At 55.4% G+C, this 19,991-nt stretch overlaps 1 protein-coding gene across 1 annotated transcript in view; it reads right to left on the bottom strand.

Annotated features, from left to right (window-relative positions):
- Positions 1 to 3,904: 3,904 nt before the first annotated feature.
- LOC119107374 (ubiquitin-like modifier-activating enzyme ATG7) overlaps positions 3,905 to 19,991 on the bottom strand; it is a 33,133-nt gene continuing 17,046 nt past the window's right edge. The window contains exons 12-15 of the mRNA XM_037230807.1: positions 16,169 to 16,284; positions 11,187 to 11,346; positions 7,567 to 7,686; positions 3,905 to 4,099 (exon numbers count right to left, since the gene is read on the bottom strand). Coding sequence (XP_037086702.1) covers positions 4,064 to 4,099; positions 7,567 to 7,686; positions 11,187 to 11,346; positions 16,169 to 16,284 — 432 coding nt within the window. The 3' untranslated portion in view covers positions 3,905 to 4,063. The remainder of the gene's footprint in view (positions 4,100 to 7,566; positions 7,687 to 11,186; positions 11,347 to 16,168; positions 16,285 to 19,991) is intronic.

A 19,991-nucleotide genomic window follows, 5' to 3' on the forward strand; every position in this document is an offset into this window, starting at 1 on the left:
TAACGTGAACTTGGAACCAGCGTGCAGCTCACCGTGCCGCCTCGTGCAGACCTGCCCCTTCGCTTGTAAAAGATCTCACACCAGACGAGCGCCAAAGCTTATATAATGCTTACTTAACTGATGAAACTGACTCATTACGTACATACATGCTCATTGTTAAGGGAGCACAAAGGGGAAGCCAACAGGCATTAGTCTCTTGAGTACGCTGTTGCTTATCGGAAAACCAACGATTTGGAGCTTCAATGATTGTGGGGAAACCCTATCATATTTACTTTCTATGGCACCATGACGACATCTGATACCAGGTCCATACGCCAAAATGCTGAACAGCACCTTGGTACAATGATGGTCCAGGTAGATATTTACCCGCGTTTTGACGACACAATGCTCTGATGCGGATAACGACAATTATGCCGACAAACTCCGGAGTCAGAGCTGCAACTCACGAAGAGTGCTTGGCATGCACCCTTCCTCAAGGACGCTAGGGTGCTGCGTAAGGTCGGGTCCATTAATTCTTCTTTCATTTCATTAATCCGTCTTTCACCAACTGCGTGGATTTCAACGCCCCAAATGCCAAGTCGTTTGGGGGCACCCCCGTAAGGAAGGTCCATGCCTCCAATTACACGTTCAACGAATTACAAGTCGACCACTGAAGCTGAAGAGCACCTGACAGACCCATTCATCATAATTTCAGGCAACAATGATGTTGCTAGATGCTTTTTTGGAACAGCCCCATGCCCCTATCATTGAAACTTTGCTGTTCAGAATCTCGCGACACGAGGTCGAGAAATCACGAGGTCAAAACGGAAAACAAGGGACAATATGAACTTCGCAAAACTTTTATGGTTCGACGCGGTTCGGACGATTGGAGATCAGATAAAACCGATTGTAGAAGCAGTTTTCATCAGCGCGGTACTCGAAACCAACAAAAAATTGCCACGCAACGCAGCCCGCTAAAAATGTGCCCGGTTAAAGACCGGTTACCTCAGTCTGACAATGGAGTTGGAGCTGCGCGATAGATCGAGCTCAAAATTCCACGGCTAGATTCCGCAGATCAGTTAGCCACGGCGACAAAACTCATGATCTGGGGGATGAAGGAGGGAGAAACCGGTCGATATACCGTGCAACTCGCTTGTCATCACCATGACACGTGACCTGTTCGTAGATCTGCTTCGTCATAACGGTCAACATGCCTGTTTTATTCGCAGACATAAAACCACAAAACACACACATATACACCGACGCCGATACCCACCCACCCACCCACCCACACATATCTATCTATCTATCTATCTATTTAAACATATATATATATACATATATATATATATATATATATACATATATACACACACACACATATATATATATATATATATATATATATATATATATATATATATACATATATGTGCATACCTACACAAGGGTGGCTGTATGCAATAGTTTGTCCCTTCCATTAGGGAGCGGCAGCTGACGACCGTTGGCGGGGGCGGGCTCGGGACACGGCCGTGTCTAGACAGCCAGCCAGCGGGCGCCCAGCCGGGCCGCCGTGTTTAGGACCAGACCCATATTTACGGGCTGTATCCACCTGCGCCCGCGCCTCCCATGAACCCGCCGCAGTATAAACAGTCTGCCGCGCGAGGCTTCGCGGCACGGTCGACCGGCGCCGAGGGGTGCGACCGGAACCGGGCACCTCCGGCGTCGGCCTATGTCGGCGCGTGGGCACCTTTGATAACTGATACGCAAAAGCATGCATCGCTGATACGAGGTGCGACAGAACACAGTAGGCTGACAGCAGACATCCAGCAATCCTTCGGACAGTTGGCGGGCGTCACATCACTGCCGCAGCCCAGACCGTCTACGTCAGATAATCAGCGCCACCGTCCAGAGGCCGGGGTGATGGGCAAGGTCACCCTGAGCACGGGCCACGAAGCTCTCTGGCGTAAAATCGCTCCGTGTGGGGAACGAGTACGCCGTAGAAAACAGCACGGCCTGTACAGAAGCTGAACGCTCTTTTTACAGGCACTCATCTCAACGGACATCAATCGATGTATTGAGTATACACACGATTGTGGGTTTCCGCCCTGACCCCCACCAACCATCCCCGGGGCTGGTCGCTTGTGGGCTGGACCCTGGAGGTCGCCCTGGAAACCGTCAGGAGCGGACCCAAGAGCCCGCTCCTGGCAACCGTCGAGAGGACTGAACAAGGCTCGCGGCCGAAACATCTGCCATCGGCGCCCGGCTGTTGCCACCTCCACCGCACGGCACACCGGCCATCGGCCCAGCAGACGCTATTCGTCGCATTATCGACCATCCAGCGGGCTCTCGTATTTTCCACAACCCAAGGGCCAGCGTTCCATTGACAGGCCTCCTACACGTTCGAGACGAGCTTGTACTGACCGTCCCTGAGGCCATGCACGTTAGCAGTGACACTGTCTCAAATATTTGATCCGTGACTCCTTTATTATAATAGCTTTTGGCGAACGTCGTCGGCACGCGTCTTGACCGGAGACTGGAATGCAACGCAGCGGGCGGTATAAATACTGTCATGAAACGTGCGCTATGTTTTACACACCGCCCTTATATGTACAGGACACTCATAAGCATACTCAGACAAACGTAGCGCAACACAGTCATTCCAATACCTCTTAACAACGCCGGCGACACTGCCCTGCGCGGCGGGTGCCCCGGTTCGGTACAGACGACCACACTTCTCCACCCTGTCGCCGAGCCCCAACAGCCAGGGGTCACCGGGTGAGTCGCACGATAAGTGAGCTTAATGTGGCGCACATGGATGCCATAATACGACCCAACTGCCGGGCAGCACGTGATCCGCAGCACGAAAATGGAAAACAGACAGCCCAGCAAACGGGCACATTCGACCGATACACTTTATTTGCATACATTTGCATAGCATTTGCGCAACGGGTCGCCTCTGACGAACGGCGACACACTGCGGTCGCCGACACTACCGCAGCGCGGTCCGGGCGCTGCCACCGGCGCGGCTGACGCCAACGGCACCTGCACCGGCGCACGCACCGGCGACACACTGCAGTCGCTGACACTACCGCAGCGCGGTCCGGGTGCGACCACCGGCGCGGCTGACGCCAACGGCACCTGCACCGGCGCACGCGCCGTCTCTGGATCACCCGGTGATCCCAGCGTGATTCTGGCCCTCCGATGGCTCTGGGACTCTCTGGATGCGCCCCAGCCTCGCTTTCCCGGTCTTGGCTCACAACACGCAGCGTGGCCACCCCGCCTGTGCCACGCTCCGGCCAGCAGTCCTCACGCATGTCACGCTCTGGCCTGCAGTCCTCACGCCTGCCACGCTCCGGCCTGAAGTCCTCACGCCAGCCATGCTCCGGCTCGCAGTCCTAACGCCTGCCACGCTCCAGCCTGTAGTCCTCACGCCAGCCACGCTCCGGCTCGCAGTCCTCACGCCAACCACACTCCGGCCTGCACTCCTTCCGCCTGCCACGCTCCGGCCTGCAGTCCTCACGCCAGCTACGCTCCAGCTCGCAGTCCTCACGCCAGCCACACTCCGGCCTGCACTCCTTCCGCCTGCCACGCTCCGGCCTGCAGTCCTCACGCCAGCTACGCTCCCGCTCGCAGTCCTCACGCCATCTACGCTCCAGCTCGCAGTCCTCACGCCAGCCACACTCCGGCCTGCACTCCTTCCGCCTGCCACGCTCCGGCCTGCAGTCCTCACGCCAGCTACGCTCCGGCTCGCAGTCTTCCCTCTTGCCACGCTCCGGCCTACAGTCCTCACGCCAGCTACGCTCCGGCTCGCAGTCCTCACGCCAGCTACGCTCCGGCTCACAGTCCTCACGCCAGCCACACTCCGGCCTGCACTCCTTCCGCCTGAAGCTGTGGCCGGCAGTCCATGGCCCGCCAGCTGGCTGGCTGGCTATTTCAACACTGTTACCTGGTCTGCGGTGGGCCACGTGAAAGCCCCATGACTCGGCGTCTATTCCGGGCCTCCGAGTCCGCTCCGAGACCCTGAGTCTGCCCGTGACTCGGAGTCCGCCGGCGCTGTCCTCCACCCGCCAGTACACTCCACTCAGAAGTCGTCCGGATCGTTATCCAGCTCCCACAGCTGCGGCAGACGGGGGTTGACGAGTTCAGCGACGTCACCCAGCCTGGAGAACGACCCGACGGCCGGCCGTGGGGCGGGACAGCACCGAGACGCGCCGACGGGCCAGAGACGAGGCCGGCCGCCCTCCGGCACAATGCCCGGGCAGGCGGCGCGCACACGTGGCCGCGGCCGAACATGTCAACACACGGGACCTGGCGGCCACTCGCGGGCGGTGAGCAATCTAACTCGAGGGAGGTAGCGCTTAGGAGAAGTGGGGGGAGGGAGAGAGACAGCGCCTCTCTGGACGCAAGCGGGACATATCGGGGCGTTTGCTTTATATGTGCGGTCTACCCTGACAATCATGCGGTGGAGGTCATAACGCTAGCGGTCCCGTGGAACAAGTTGACATGCTCTGGGAGTAAGGATACTCCAAGCCCATATTTTTTTCCGCACGGCATATATCTGCTATATAAAACAATCGATGTTCTGCAGCACCGAAGACAATATAGCACACACGAATGTTCTGTAGGGAATTCAGTTTTATCGAACGAACCAATGATCCTACAGAGCCGCAGAACGTCAAGGGGACGGCTGACGGGTACGCTTGAACAACTCCACCGCAGCCCGCAAATTCTAACGACCAAACGTAGGTCTAGAACAGGATTAAAACGCCTAAACAGCGATAGGTTTCTACCGATACTTAATCATCTTAACTGTAGCGTATGGTCGCGCAAAGCTTACACAACGTTTACCGCAAAACGTTTGGAAGCCTTTCGCTTACTCAGCAACTGCGTTACTTCCGCTTCAAACGTCAAAACCTCTCAACGTCAACCCGATGTGTGTGGTGTGTTCGCCACCTTCAAGTGCCTCAGCGGCCAAATCTTGATCACGGCACCGTGCCGGTGCCGTGATCAGCTGCGTGCGGTCATCGGCAGCGGCGAACCGGCGCGTCGCTGCTCCCCGGCACAGCGGGGGAGTGCGTGTCACCGTCAGCGCTGCTCTGCGGTGAGCCGGCGCGTCGCTGCTCCCAGGGGCGGCGGGGAGCGCGTGTCACCGTCAGCGCTGCTCGGTGGTGAACCGGCGCGTCGCTGCTCCCCGGCACGGCGGGGAGCGCGTGTCACCGTCAGCGCTGCTCGGTGGTAAACCGGCGCGTCGCTGCTCCCCGGCGCGGCGGGGGAGCGCGTGTCACCCTCAGCGCTGCTCGGCGGCGAGACGGCGCGTCGCTGCTCCCAGGGGCGGCGGGGGAGTTCGTGTCACCGCCAACGCTGCTCGGCGGCGAGCCGGCGCGTCGCTACCCCCCCGGCACAGCGGGAGAGTACGTGTCACCCTCAGCGCTGCTCGGCGGCGAGACAGCGCGTCGCTGCTCCCAGGGGCGGCGGGGGAGTTCGTGTCACCGCCAACGCTGCTCGGCGGCGAGCCGGCGCGTCGCTACTCCCCGGCACAGCGGGGAAGTGCATGTCACCGTCAGCGCTGCTCGGCGGTGAGCCGGCGCGTCGCTGCTCCCCGGCACAGCGGGGGAGCGCGTGTCACCGTCAGCGCTGCTTGGCGGCGAGACAGCGCGTCGCTGCTCGGGAGAACGGCGGGGGAGTGCGTGTCACCGTCAGCGCTGCTCGGCGGCGGGCAGTGGACGTGACGCTAATTGTTCATTGGAATGGATGCAGTTCGTCATGCAGTCAGATGCATTCTTATACTTGCGTCTTTTTTCTCATTTTCCGTGTCTTGTATTGCTGTCTTCTGATGTCAGCGTCAAGACCTCCTCTGTTCCTTAGCACTGATTTGTTTATTAGCTCATGCAACGAAGATGTCATGCTCGCCCCACATTGTGCCAATCGACGAAGGCTAAGCCCGTTTTTCCCCTTAATACACCACCTACGGCGGAATCCGGTAATGCTAATCAGCTAATTGCAATCGTCGATATCGTCATTGGTTTGTGTTTCGTGTGACGATAACTCTGTTTTGGGAAGCCTATTGGTAACCGAGAAAGGTGACGCACAAGGCAATTTACGGGGCCAGTCGAACACAGCGGCACTATGGCCCACACCACACAGTTGGCCCAACTATGCAACTAGAACCAAGCGAGGCCAATTGCCTCAGCCGCCAATTTTGGCATTCCAGTTCTGTGACTATTACCAGTGCATGTCAAACAACACCGCATCAATTGTCAACAAAATGTTCTCAGCACGCTTTCGACGTACGCCAGATGTGCGGGCTTAACGCGTTACGACGCACGCCAGATGCACGGGCCTAACGCGTTACGACGCACGCCAGATGCACGGGCCTAACGCGTTACGACGCACGCCAGATGCACGGGCCTAACGCGTTACGCTGACGGTGAACCTTCTTCTTGTCGTTTCGTTGAGGATCTATCAGGCTTGGGCTTGATCGCGTGGTTGAAAAAGGTAACGAAAGCGAAGGCATTGGAATTTACGAACACACCCCGCTTAAAATGACATACAAATAATCATCTTCCCCCATATACCGACATAATGACCATCACCGCGTCCTGCACTAGTACCAACACCACCAACATTAGTGTTATAGGCATCCCCCCCCCCCCCCCTTAATGAGATCTGGAGTACGAGCTGTGCCAATGCACTTCGCGAAGGTATTGGGAAACCTCGGGTCAAAACACGTATTTACATGACCTGATAGCCCCACACTAAATCCGGCTCATACCCAATGACCGCTGCGAGTGAGACGGAGAAGGAGGGGCCCAGCAGAGGAGTGGTGTTAGTTCCCACCCATGCTAATCGGACCTAAACTGGTCCTAAGCCACACTCAGGAAATGCCGCCCGGCGCTGCACATCGCGGAGAGCGACCTCAGCCGGCGAACACCGACAGGCATGCGGCTCGCCACTGCCCAAATGAACTCGCATCTCGAGCATCAACACTGCGCCTGCACGATTTCCAGGACGGGACGTGTGGCTGAGCTAGTCTTTGCCAGGGAAATGACACAAGAAGACGACATGGACGCCCTAGAACAGCCATGGGCTGCCAAGAACCTCACGTTATTCCCGCGATGCTCTGAAAAGTGCTGGGAGGCGTCGTTGTTTTGCACGTGAATGACATTGGCAGTTAGCATTGTGACGACAATTGTTTGCTAGTCATGACTGTTCAGATATGATATAGCCGAGACCGACACCCAATGACTGAGCTCCGCGTCAGGCGCCGCGGGTTTTCACACTGCTGATGCCCGAGTGCATGGAGACTGCAGCGCCCGTCGGAAGGTGAATGCTCTCTAGAACCGCTCGTGCACCATACCCAGAAATCTAAAAGAATATCTTTTGAATTGCAAACCCCGCGCACATCCACGCGCACACGAAATGACCACTGTAAAGCCATCTTTGACAACAATTTCAACGACAATCCGTAATTGCCGTTCCGTCATAACTGATGCTGCCATGAACGAAGCAAGCTGCCGCCCCAGGGAATTGCGCTAATCGCGACCGATCACGAAACGGGAAAGGGGCGTGTGTGTGTGCACGTACCTCTGTGGCCTCAGTGAGCTGCTGCAGCTCCGTCAAGCCAGTCAGATCCTCCAGATAGCCCGACCGGTTGAAAACCTTCAGCAGAAACTCCTCACCCTCTTCTCGGTATTTTGCAAGCACCTGCAACCAGAACGGCGCTATCTGAGCTTTGCACGAATGCAAAAAGTGACCGAGAAGTATGTCCATAAGACCAGGGGTTCATGCGCGCATAGATTGGGTAGTGCGTTAGTGTGGGAGCAAGCTATGTGGGTCTTCAAACCACGCGTATGCATACATTTTCTAAAATTCATTTTGTGCCTGGCGTAAGTCGTGCGCTCATGCATATGCGCATCATTCGTAACTTGAGATACGCACGTGCAACCACGCGCGAGCACTCTCCGGCCATGCGCCCTGCCATCACTCCGGTCTAGGTATTTGATGAAAAAAGTATGTGGACCTTTACAGTAAAAGGCGCATATAAAAATACCTGGCCTTGCATGCGAACAAAGATGTGCATACAAGAACTGGGTGAGCGGAAAAATAGCCAGCGCGATCCCGCGGTGATAGCGATGGCTCACTGATAAGCCACAAGTCACGACTCCAGACATTCCGAGCACGGCCTTTTCATCACCTCGCCATCGATGTATAACTGTACAACCATGGAAGCTCAAACGGAGCCGCGCCCTCGCCAGCAATGACAACTGCATGACGAGCAGAGAAAGATGGCCCGGGTCCCTTTCCACCAGTGCGAACAGGGCCCCTAGCGACACGAACTCATTCGGGCCATCTCGGTGGGGACCACTCATCTGGCCTTTCGATGACACACATTTCTCATTGATTGAATCGTTCCAAACTGGCTTATTGAAATAGCTTCACAGGACATTGACTCGTACAGGTGTCGAGGGCCCGAAAACGTGGCTTTATAGCCCAGCACCGTCTATGATGTTCCACCACTCGCCACCGGCCGAGAGAATGAAATGCAACCTCTCCTAGTCACCTATAACCTCACCGTACAGTTGGGATAGTTAAAATGGAAAGCAAAGGTAACCAGTAGCCCAAGCTCGCCGGGGACCGATGAGTTGGCATCTGCCACCTAGCTGGTGATGTCACATATAGCACCGAATATCTCTTAAATAAACAAAAACTTAAAAGAACTCTCCAGGGCCCTTTGGAATCAGTAACATCACTAGCACGTCGGGGCCCTCTGGAACCAATAACATCACTGGCATGCATGTGTAACCAGAACCATACGGACGAGGCTGTTCTTGTACCTCAAAACATAATACCAAGGTGTCAAAAACGATCAATGGCTGCGGTCCGGCCCATCCTGGCTAAACACCAGGTCGCATGATCGGGTAAGACTATTCTACCCTCTCGCTTCATGATAGCGTACGTCTAAGGGCCATTGGTTTGGAACTCTGTCATTTGCCGACTTTGCATCACAAATAGTCGCAACCTATTATTTCCATTCCACGCGTATTATTTAGTCTGACATGACCTCTGATGATCACGTGGTACGGTCTGGTACGCTGTGATTGACCCCGTCTGGCAAACGAGGCACATCCACATCCTCGATGCGCATCAAGGGTTGATCACTGATGAAAACGTCATTCATCACAGCCAACCAAAACGAGACAGGAAACTGAAAACTCCACACAAGAACTGGCCTGCAATCATTCAATATTGATGCGGTATCTGTGACCGAACATGCAATCAATTTCGCCCGAGTGATTGAGATAGCCCATTGTGAACTCGATGAGCCTGCCTGGTGCGATTCGGAAGTTATTCCAGAAACACGGAAAGGCGAGTTTCTTTCAACTTCCCACACAGCCGCCCATTGACACAGGTGTGAATAGTGGGACCTGCACTGAAACCAGCCTGTCGGATCTCAGGGTCATCAGGAAAGAACCGCAGCACCAGGAGAAAAAAGCAGGATGGTCCGAGAAGCCTCTCATCACAGTAGAAGCAGCTGTACATAAAGCCGTCGCGAAATCACGGTCGACAAGCGACACCAGCGCCGCAACAAGAACAAAACACCCAGAACTGGAGGCCAGCCACCAGAACCTCATTCTCCAGCTGCTGAGTGTTGCAGGAGCCTAGTGCAGTCGCAGCTACTCTCATGCTTACAACATCTGCATGCTGTTCGCAGGAGGACGTCTGCGACACACTGCCGTATGCTCGAAGAAACCCACGGGACCGAACGCTACATCCTGTCAGGTGACGTGCAAGGAGTTAGTCGCATCTTTGTCAATTTTATCTTGAATTGTGATATTTTCCCGGACTCGCATGTCTCGTGCTGTTCGCATAAGGCTGCTTACCTTTGGCGGTGTTATAAACGTTTGATCCGTTCCGGAAAAACCGTTACAAAAACGCTGCAACACGTGCACGAGAGTGGTGCAGCATGTGTTTTAAGCTGCTCGCGAAATATTTTTGATGTGTTCCTCTGTTTTTTGTCTGTAAACTGGCTCCGGGTCAGACCGAATGTTGCGGAGAGGGCTGTATTGAGGATGCCAAGAGCACACGGACCAGCCCAGGAGTCAGCCCACGAGCGCACCGACCGACGAGGGCTGCGGAGTGCTAGCCGCACGTGCAGCCCTTGTTGGGCTGCGGAGTGCTGCCAGCGCGGGCGAGTAGGTCCCGGCCGGCTGCAACGGGAGGTGTTCGAGCACGTCTGCCTCCATACCCCTGCCTCCACATGCCCTGCCCCTCCACATCCCATCCCCTGCCCCTCTACATCCCATCCCCTGCCTCCACATCCCTCTCCTACCTCCACATCTGTCGCCCCTCTACATCCCATACCTTGCCTCCACATTCACTGCCCCTCCACATCCCACACTCTGCCCCTCTCCATCCCATCCCCTGCCTCCACATCCCCTTTCCTACCTCCACATCCCTCGCCCCTCCCCATCCCATCCCCTGACTCCACATCTCTGTCTCCACATCTCCTTTCCTACCTCCACATCCGTCGCCCCTCCACATCCCATCCCCTGCCTCCACATCTTCTTTCCTACCTCCACATCCGTCGCCTCTCCACATCCCATCCCCTTTCCAACCTCCACATCCGCCGTCCCTCCACATCCCCTCTCCTGCCTCCACATCCGTCTCCCCTCCCCATCCCATCCCCTACCTCCACATCCGCCGCCCCTCCACATCCCATCCTCTGCCTCCACATCCCCTCTCCTGCCTCCACATCCCTCTCCCACCCCCACATCCCATCCCCTGCATCCACATCCGTCGCCCCTCCCCATCCCATCCCCTGCCTCCAAATCCCCTCTCCTATCTCCACATCCGTCGTCCCTCCACATCCCTCTCCCACCTCCACATCCGTCGCCCCTCCCCATCCCATCCCCTGCCTCCAAGTCCCCTCTCCTGCCTCCACTTCCGTCGCCCCTCCCCATCCCATCCCCTGCCTCCAAATCCCCTCTCCTACCTCCACATCCGTCGCCCCTCCACATCCCTCTCCCACCTCCACATCCGTCGCCCCTCCACATCCCATCCCTTGCATCCACATCCGTCGCCCCTCCCCATCCCATCCTCTGCCTCGAAATCCCCTCTCCTGCCTCCACATCCGTCGCGCCTCTCCATCCCATCCCGTGCCTCCACATGCGCTGCCCCGTCAGCCGGCCCGTCTGCTGTCGTACCGGGCCGGAGCAGGCGGTGCAGCGGGGGAAGGCGAGCGTGGCGGGCGTCAGCTGCTGCAGCGGGCCCAGGAAGCCGCGCACGCTGTGAGGCACCGAGCCGAGCGGGCCGGCAGTGGCCGCCTCGGCGCCGTCCGACCGCGGGCTGACCGGCGCGCCGTCCCTAAAATAACGCCACCGAAGGCAGGTCAGACGGATCGGCGCTTGGGCTGGACTCCCGCCGCTCCGTACTGAACAGCGAGCGGCCAGACCCCGGCAACAGCGCCGGCTCCGGCCCGCACGGTGAACAACACAGCTGTCGCGTTTTGGCGAAGCCGAACACCTTTTGCAAGAGGGTTTATCATGCACGTCTTATACAAGTGTGTGGCCAGAAGCCCAACAATCCTGATGCAGCACTGAGATGACAGTGTGGTAATAAGTCAAGAGAGCTCGGCAATCCAAGCTTTTTTGGCCACACATCTGGGACGCTTTGATGCAGCAGAAGGTTTCTGCTCAGCCCGTCCCACTCAGACCACCTTTACAGGTTAGCAATGTGCTTTGTATGTCGTGCTGAACATCCTCAGTCCATAACAGAGCAGTCATTTATCACAGAGGCCGGTAGTGACCGACTTTGCTTCTGACACGGCAATGAGCAAACTACCGAATACGGGTTGCGGAAATACTCCCACAAGTTACACCGCACTGACTCTGCCTAAGGAATTTGAACCATGGTTCAAGCCACGGTTCATATGCCTCAGGCCAAGCCTGGACGGGACATGCCATAAGGTGCCCAGTGCACAAGGCACGTGTTCTATGAGTCCATAACGAACAAGGCCGCCGGTCGAGCAAGTCTCATTTAAGCCAATAAAATCTGCAATGGGGAGAACCGTCCTGTTACGGTCCGGTCGCCCGCTTTCCAAGAAATAACACTTCTGCAAGAACTGATCATAGTCTCACGCGGTTTCAGCAATATCCTGCATAAGTTACTGTGAGTTACTTATAGGCATGAGTACCGGACCGATCTCAGCTTCCAGCAGCCTGAGGACATAAAGACGTGGAACCATGCGCGGTGTAGGTGCATGCATTGCCCACAAATGATTGGGCGATCTCATCACTGTCCATGCCGCACATTGGCCAGCCATCGAACGACAACGGTCACCATCACATTTGCCGGCACGACATCGCCGCGTGGCATGGGCGAGGCGATAACACATGAGCACTTTGTCAGTGGCACTTGCTCATGCGGTGGAACAAATAAGTAACGGGTCCGAGAGACTTAGTTGTTTTTGAACCACATTCGTGCACGAACACGTCTTCGATCGCGGGGCGGCGTGCATGTGGCGCCGCACAAACGTGGTTTTAAAAGAGACTTAGCGGTCGACCATACACAAAGACGCCTTAGCACTGCGGCATCGTATTTCCCATCAATGTGCAACAAGCATTCCACATCCAAATAGCATCTGATGCATGTCCGCAGCTCTGGCGCCAACGTCGTCAGAGGAGCCGGTCGGCAGAGGCGCTGCTGGCGCTGTCAGCCGGGCAGAGGGGGCAAGCCGCCACCGGCACATGTCAGCGCTGGGCAGGACACGGCAGAGGAAGGTGTACCGGCCATGGACAGGGCAGGCAGGACAGGGAAGGCAAGCAGGGCAGGGGAGCCCGGCATGACACAGGAGGCGGACAGGGCAAGGGGCGGACAGGGCAGGGGGCGGACAGGGCAGGAGAGGTTCGCGGGCAGGGCAGGGGAGGCCCGCAGGGCAGGGGAGCTCGGCATGACGAAGGAAGCGGACAGGGCATGGGGCGAACGGGGCAGGGGAGGCCGACTCGCGGGCAGGGGACGCCGATCCGCAGGCCGGGTGAGGCCAGCGGGCAAGGGAGGCCAGTTGGGCAGGTGAGTCGCGCAGGGGCAGAGGGCCCGCGGGGCTGGGGAGACCGGCTGCCACCACGTCAGCGCACGTCAGCGCGTCAGCCGCGATAAGCGGACCGGTCCTAGACAGCGTGATTAAAACGTCTCGGATGCCACCGGCGGCGCGCGGATTCCGCCTCGGCCACTCCTCAAAACGGCACGCGACGGACGGGTCGGCGGCGCGGCTAGGGTCACGAGGGCACCCCGGCCTGCCAGGCGAGCTGTGCCCGCCGGCGGCGCGGCTGGGGTCACGAGGGCACCCCGGCCTGCCAGGCGAGCTGTGCCCGCCGGCGGCGCTGCTGGGGTCACGAGGGCACCCCGGCCTGCCATGCGAGCTGTGCCTACCGGCGGCGAGCGGCACGAGGCCCGAGGAGGTGGCTCAGCCGCACCCCTGGCGGACAGCGCCAGGGCAAGGTCGGCAGACTCGCGCGACACTACCATGAACAAACGGCACCGATGCATCTACACCGACCGGCCCGGCGAATGACGCCATCCACCGCCTTCCAGCGCACCCTGCCACCATCTGAGGATCGCGTCCCTGAGAAGGCGCGGCCTCCGCACCGACGGCGGGGGCGTTACACAGCGGCCGCCGCCGCCGCCGGGCCCCGCTCGTCGGGAAGTTGGGCGCAGTGACGACTGCCGCCAGGGCCGCGGCGCTTCAATTTGGGAGCGCCACGTGTCGTCCGAGCCTCGACTGCCATAACGGGAGTGACGGAAGAGCTCAGGATGAAGCGATCTGGCAGCCGACCAAAGGCTGACGACAGCTTACGACGCGGCCGACAGCTGCAGTCCGTGACGGTTACGAATTAAGGCTGCTGACCGATCCTGCTTGCAGTGAGGTCTCATCTTCAGGTCACGCTGTTTTGCATGTCTGCCCCACATGCCATCGCTCGTATCATTTTGCGGCATGTGATACCCTGCACACCAAGGCCAATATTATTTAAGCTTCTTTAAATTTTTCTGACTGTAATCCCGCACCTGCTTCGGACCACTTCCGGAAGAAATGTCTGCAATCCGTCCAGACCGGTTACGGTCCACATGCCTATGATTAATTGCAGATTCCGCATAACTTGTGCACACGTTAATCCAAGCGGGGTGTTATCTACAGCTGGCTGCCAAGGTCACCCGCCAGCACCTGCACATTTAACAGGAATGAACCAGCCCACACAATTTCTTCCGTTCGATTTAATCTCAAACGAGGCAGTGTACTAATTACAAAAAGCCGTTTCAGCCGAAAATATCGTCCGGAATATTGCCGCTTCCGAAATACCTCAACAACGTTTTAAAATTCGGTGTGTTACGCGGAGAGCGACCCAATGGAGTGTCACATTAGCTCCCTATCGTTGCCTGCTTTTCATGATTGCATACCTCAGATGAAAGGTGACGCCGTTCAGGCCACCTATTTAAAGGGAGCATCCCACCTTTTTTGTACTTTTCCTTAGTTTTAGACCAGCCGCATACGATTTGATGAGTAATACCAGTTTTTCTATATCCTTCTGACTAGCTCAGAATTTCGATTTCAAGAAGCCGTTCCAGCGGGAGAAATCTCACTAGACACCCCGCTCACCGCTATAAAAGTATTACATTTCATTTGCCCTGTTTTTTCCTCCGTGTGTTCTGTGACGTTTGCAACGCACTTATCTGTCAAAACGTATGTGCAATAAATGCCACGAAAGCTTGAAACACTTTGTTTAGACAAGGTGTGCAAACATCAAGCTATTATTCCGCGAATTAAGCGAAACGTTATACTTTGGCTTTGATTTCTACCCTATGGCGTTTACCGCACGGGCTCTTTTCGAGGCGCACGTTGGCTTTGAAAATGGGAGTATCACATGCTCCATGTTCAAATTGGTTCTGGTCCTGGTTCGGACTGGTTCACACTTCAACCAACCAACTTCTCGGTAACAGGCGCTTGCCCGCATCAGGCCAATCAGAAATGTTCTTTTATTCGCAACAGTGGAGGTGCGCACGATGGTTGCCGTGACGGCGGAGGTCACCACTGCGGGGAAGAAGGGCAATTCTGTTGCAAAGCGTCGGCAGGGTAATTTGAACTCGAAGGCGTGACTGCTTCTGTGGTTTACTAGAGTATGTTTGTGAAATATGCCCCAAAGGTGGAACACTCCCTATAACGCTTCTGTGTAGCCTTTGTGTTACATAAGTACAAACTAAATATTTCATGGCTAGATAGGCTACTAAATATCACAGATAAACGGAAATTCATGAACATTGTGCAACTGAACAACGCCTCTCGTAAACCACCTTCGTCCCACTATCTTTGTTCGTGACCACGGAACATCAAAGCTTGCCGTTCAGTGGGAGATCAAAGTCGTGAGCCGGCTTAAACATCATCCATGTGATTTTGGAACCATCCGGAAAGTCAAGCAGCTTACAAAATGGCACATCTCACGGGCAGCGTGTAAAATATTAAAGCATACAGTCGAAAAGTCTACGCATTGGTAAGAACTGGCACAACCGATATCTAATCTTCTTCTCATTTGTACATTTAGTTGTTTGGTTTGGATTATAGCCCATTCGGCCTGTAGCAAGGATTAACAGTACACAAGCAAGCAGTTCACACCCTCCTCCGCTTATGGGATGGATAAGAGTGTGTACTGGTAGGGCAAAACCACGCACTGCAACACATCTGGAAGTCGTCCGCAGAGCCTTAGCCCGCACAGGGAGCCCTCCATGGGGCTCGAGCTCGGCGCTCGGACGGGGGGGGGGGGGGGCACATACACCCACTCATGGTAAGTGCATGCAAGTCTGCTCCAGAAGAATGGGACAATGCGGGAATGCAGGACGAAGCGTGATTGAGAAAACAAGAGCGAATGACACTCATCCTTGCGTATCATTACTTGCTACCGCCACTTCCAGCTGGTTCTGCACATCCGCTGCACCACCAGTGCATCTGGTGGACGGCACACAAGGCCAGACCAGGCTTCGGATGCTCGGACCGACATACTGGTTATTTACATCGAGGCAGATCATAGTGAGGTTTCACACCTTTCTGTTGCGTATGGCACACTAAGAACCCACCCTTCGATCGGCGGCCCGCGCGCAACAGCGGCCGGCTACGTCCCTGGCGGCGACCGGGCGCACTAACCGTTGGGGATGCTGCAGCAGGGCGGCGGCCAGCTCCACGGCCAGGCCGGCGGCCACCATGCTGACTCCGGGCCGGCTCACCGTACACTGCTGGTCCAGCGTCCGGTCGTGAACAGACTGCCGGCACAAACACAGGCGGACGTGCGCTCGGTCTGCCACATGCTCGGATTGTATCCGTGCGTTGTTTTTTGTCCACGCTTGTATGGGTTAACTTACATGCTGACTGTCCAAAAGGGTTACTGGAAGTGGGACCAGCTCCACTTCGGTAGGCATTTCTCCACCAGTCATGCCATGGAACGATGGGACAATGCTGCACTGTACACGCAACGTCCTTCCAGTTTCTTTGCACGGTAGGAAAAACAGGATTTTTAACTGTATCATATGCATTTATATACAAAGAAACAGAAAAGAGGAGACATAGAGCCAGTGAGGAAAGCACGGAGGAGGGAGAACAAGCAATCAAGAGAGCGATAAAGATATATCACCCCGTTTCTTACGTTACAAATGATTTGCATGTATAACAGACATGAAACTCATCATCCAAAAGCCGAGCACTTGCTGATACAACGCGGGCATTTCATGTAGAAACCCATCCGGGACTCTCTGAAATCTCGTTTTATTAAATTTTACCGAAATTCAAGCTTCCCGGCGCAATGACAGTTAGAATTTGGTCATCAGGTTTCTTATTCGGTGATATCTGCAATTCTATTTTAATGATTACTTTATGGGTATTGTTATAGCATGCACGTTCAGTCCCGCTTGCAATGAGTGCATTTGGCTTAAGCCACTCTCCACGCCGATGTATTTCACTGCGCTTTCAATCCAGAGGCTGCCGCTGATGCCTACGCCTCTACGGACCTGTCGGTCCGCGCTGACCGACTCGCTGTTGGATCGAGGGACCATTAGTTCTTTGCGTAACCGTGGAATGGTCAACCTGATATAATTAAAAACTATCGAGCATCTTGGCCTTGTAGCCTATGACAGAAATCCAAGCGTTTTTAAACCCACCGCTGACGCAAAATGTATCCATTGGGTCTTTGATCCAGCGTTAGGTCATGTTTTAGCAGCAGACGGTTGTGCAGCAGCAGCAGTTATGCCGGGGGATGTAATCACCCCGGATGCCCAAATGACGACGCAGTTTACGTGCCCTCTGACCTGGCATCAGTGCGGTAGAATTATTCAATGTATAATGCTGGAAAACTGGAAATTGGTCGATATTAAGGATTGTGTTTCATTCGCATCAGCATCGGGTACCAAAAGGCGGTACTGGAACGGTACGGGACAGAAAGCTATAAGCACACTGGGCTGCACTGGGTTCAATGAAAAATCGGTACCGACGCTGGCAGCCAAAGGTCGCAGATGCTTAGCCGAGCATCTAAGCGCTGTGAAAAACACTATGAAAACATAGTTAAAGACGGTACCATACGTACAATAGTTATTTCAGGCATTGCCTGCACCTCTTCGGATAACGTTCACGTTCTGGCAAGCTTCGATATGTTGTGGGCCAAGAGACCGAAGCTTCCGCTCCATAGTTTCATGAATGTCACCTTAAAAGCATCCGCTAGTAGTCATTTCCATTCGTCCACGACATGCGTAAGAATGAAAGCGAACAGGACACTGCTGTAACATGACGCTACGCATCGCCCACGCATTGTGTTGATTTATGTTGATATTGTACCGTTTAGAGGGTTCCAGTGGTCCCAGTCACCATCAAAAGCAAACAGAAATAGGTTGAACGTCAGACAAAATGCTGTGATGGGCAGCACCACAAACAAATGGAATAAGCTGCCGTTAAAACGTTCATAAATTGCAAACGTTCGGGGGAAAATAAAATTAACTCCGGACATAACATCCATACTTGAAAAAATCAAATCTGCATCAGAAATGCGAGCCATTACGAAACATAGCCTAGTGCGTTTTAGCACACTTATATCGGTGGATCACACTTCGACTTTATTTCACACAGTATGTGACTGATACGGAAAATCATAAATCAGTCCAGTGATGAAGGGTAACATTACGTTATATGAAATCTCGAAAGAAGAGTACGCCACTGGTCCATCCCAAAATGGGCTCAGCCTTCGCTGCCCCACGCGGTAACGCCCTGCCCACGGCGCGGACCGTGTCATTTCAGTCACGCAGAACGCCGATGCCCTACCCTTTCCTACTGCAAGTCATTTACAATCTTACTGAAGCAGAGAAAAGACCTTTAACAACATGTGCGTCTATGTATTATGTTCATCTGTCCTTTTTTAAAATACAGACCGAGCCTTTTCGTTAGATGCATTTCTGGAATCAGAACCCAAGTCAAGCAGTCCTTATCGCGTCAGCCCGTCACCAACCGCTCGTAAAATTCCAGGTCAATAGCATAATTTTGCCGCGGAATTTTAACGTCCCGCAACGCTCTGACGTCACCTGACCAGCCGCACGGACGCTGCCGCCGGCCATTCGTCAGGGGCAAATAGCGAGTGCCCCAAGTCCGTATTCGCGCTTTACCATTTTACAAATTCGGGGATGTGATAGACACTTAGTTTAACACTCGGGTGGAGGTGGGGGGGGGGGGGGGGGGGGGGGCATTTTGCCCCTCCAACAACGGTTTTTCCAGAATAACTTCCGAACGGCGCGGCCAGTATAAAAGCAGATGCCTTTCACAAGGCACACCTCTCCCCCACTCCCGGAGGACGGCCATCGCCGGCAGGGCGCAGTGTGTACCGGCCGACTGGGCTGCGCTCCGCAGCGAGCTGGTGCTCCGCGGCAACCGCAGGCACCAGAGGCGCTCAAGCTGAAGCTGTGACAGCTGCCGCACGACAGCACCAGCCTTCCGCTCCAGCGCTGCGGGGTCACACCGCGGAGGCTCTCCCGTAGCGTTTACTCGAGGCCGTCGGCTGGGCGGTGCACGCTGCCCATTAAGAGAGGAGCTCCGTCGGCGGCAGCAGATCGAGGGCACACCCGGGGCGGTCACACGGTGCTGGAATCACTGGCCGCTGCTAGCGGACCTCGCTGCAGGGCCCAGGTTCGGCAGCGCGCAGACATGGCGCGGGTGGGTTCCATTGTCCGGCAGTTGTCGTACTTGGCCGCCCAAACTTCGCAACACCACAGGTTGCGATGGAACGAGCCATACGGGTTCCGTGAGGTTAACAATTGATATTGCCCGGAAGAATCAGGGCTCTGGGTTAATTCACGGAAGAGCGCCGACTGCCAGATGACAGTAAACTAGCGAATGCTTTCATATCACACACGAAATAGCATTGAAACAAGCACGCATAACGCCCGGGCGTGATTTTGCAGTTATTTCTTTGCAATGCGAGACAGTGTCCCGCCAAACTCAGCTTGTAATAATGTTATGACATTGAAATCACTTGTCACGAAAATACGATATCACTGCTGGCTCAACGGAATTCACATCCAAACATCTCGTTCATCTACCAGCGTGCAGTCGCAGATGCCACTTTCCCATCGATTGCCGCGGTTAGGCAGCTAATGCCGTCCAGGCCTACGTGCTCGGTCAGTCACGTCGTGTTTGTGCACGTTTCCTGCACGTCGAAAGCGGCGCCCGATAAAAGCAGTTGTTTCATACTGGCGTTCAGGTCAGCTGGCCGACGGCCCACCTTAACCTTGCAGTATGTTGCAGGTCACCTTTAGCACGCCTCCTGCATCCTCGTCCAAATTCACTGCGCTGACGCGGGGGTCAACACCGCGCAGCCAAGCACTGCGCTGCAGGCAGCTCAGCAGTCAACGGCGGGGGTTCCAAATACACATTGTTTGACAGCAAACGCTGCCACCCAGCTCGTGGTCCCTTGGTTCCAGCTGTGCCTTGACTCCAG

The sequence above is a fragment of the Pollicipes pollicipes genome, unplaced genomic scaffold (genome assembly GCF_011947565.3).
Source record: "Pollicipes pollicipes isolate AB1234 unplaced genomic scaffold, Ppol_2.1 Scaffold_6686;HRSCAF=7923_pilon_pilon_pilon, whole genome shotgun sequence".
Taxonomy (NCBI): Eukaryota; Metazoa; Arthropoda; class Thecostraca; order Pollicipedomorpha; family Pollicipedidae; genus Pollicipes; species Pollicipes pollicipes.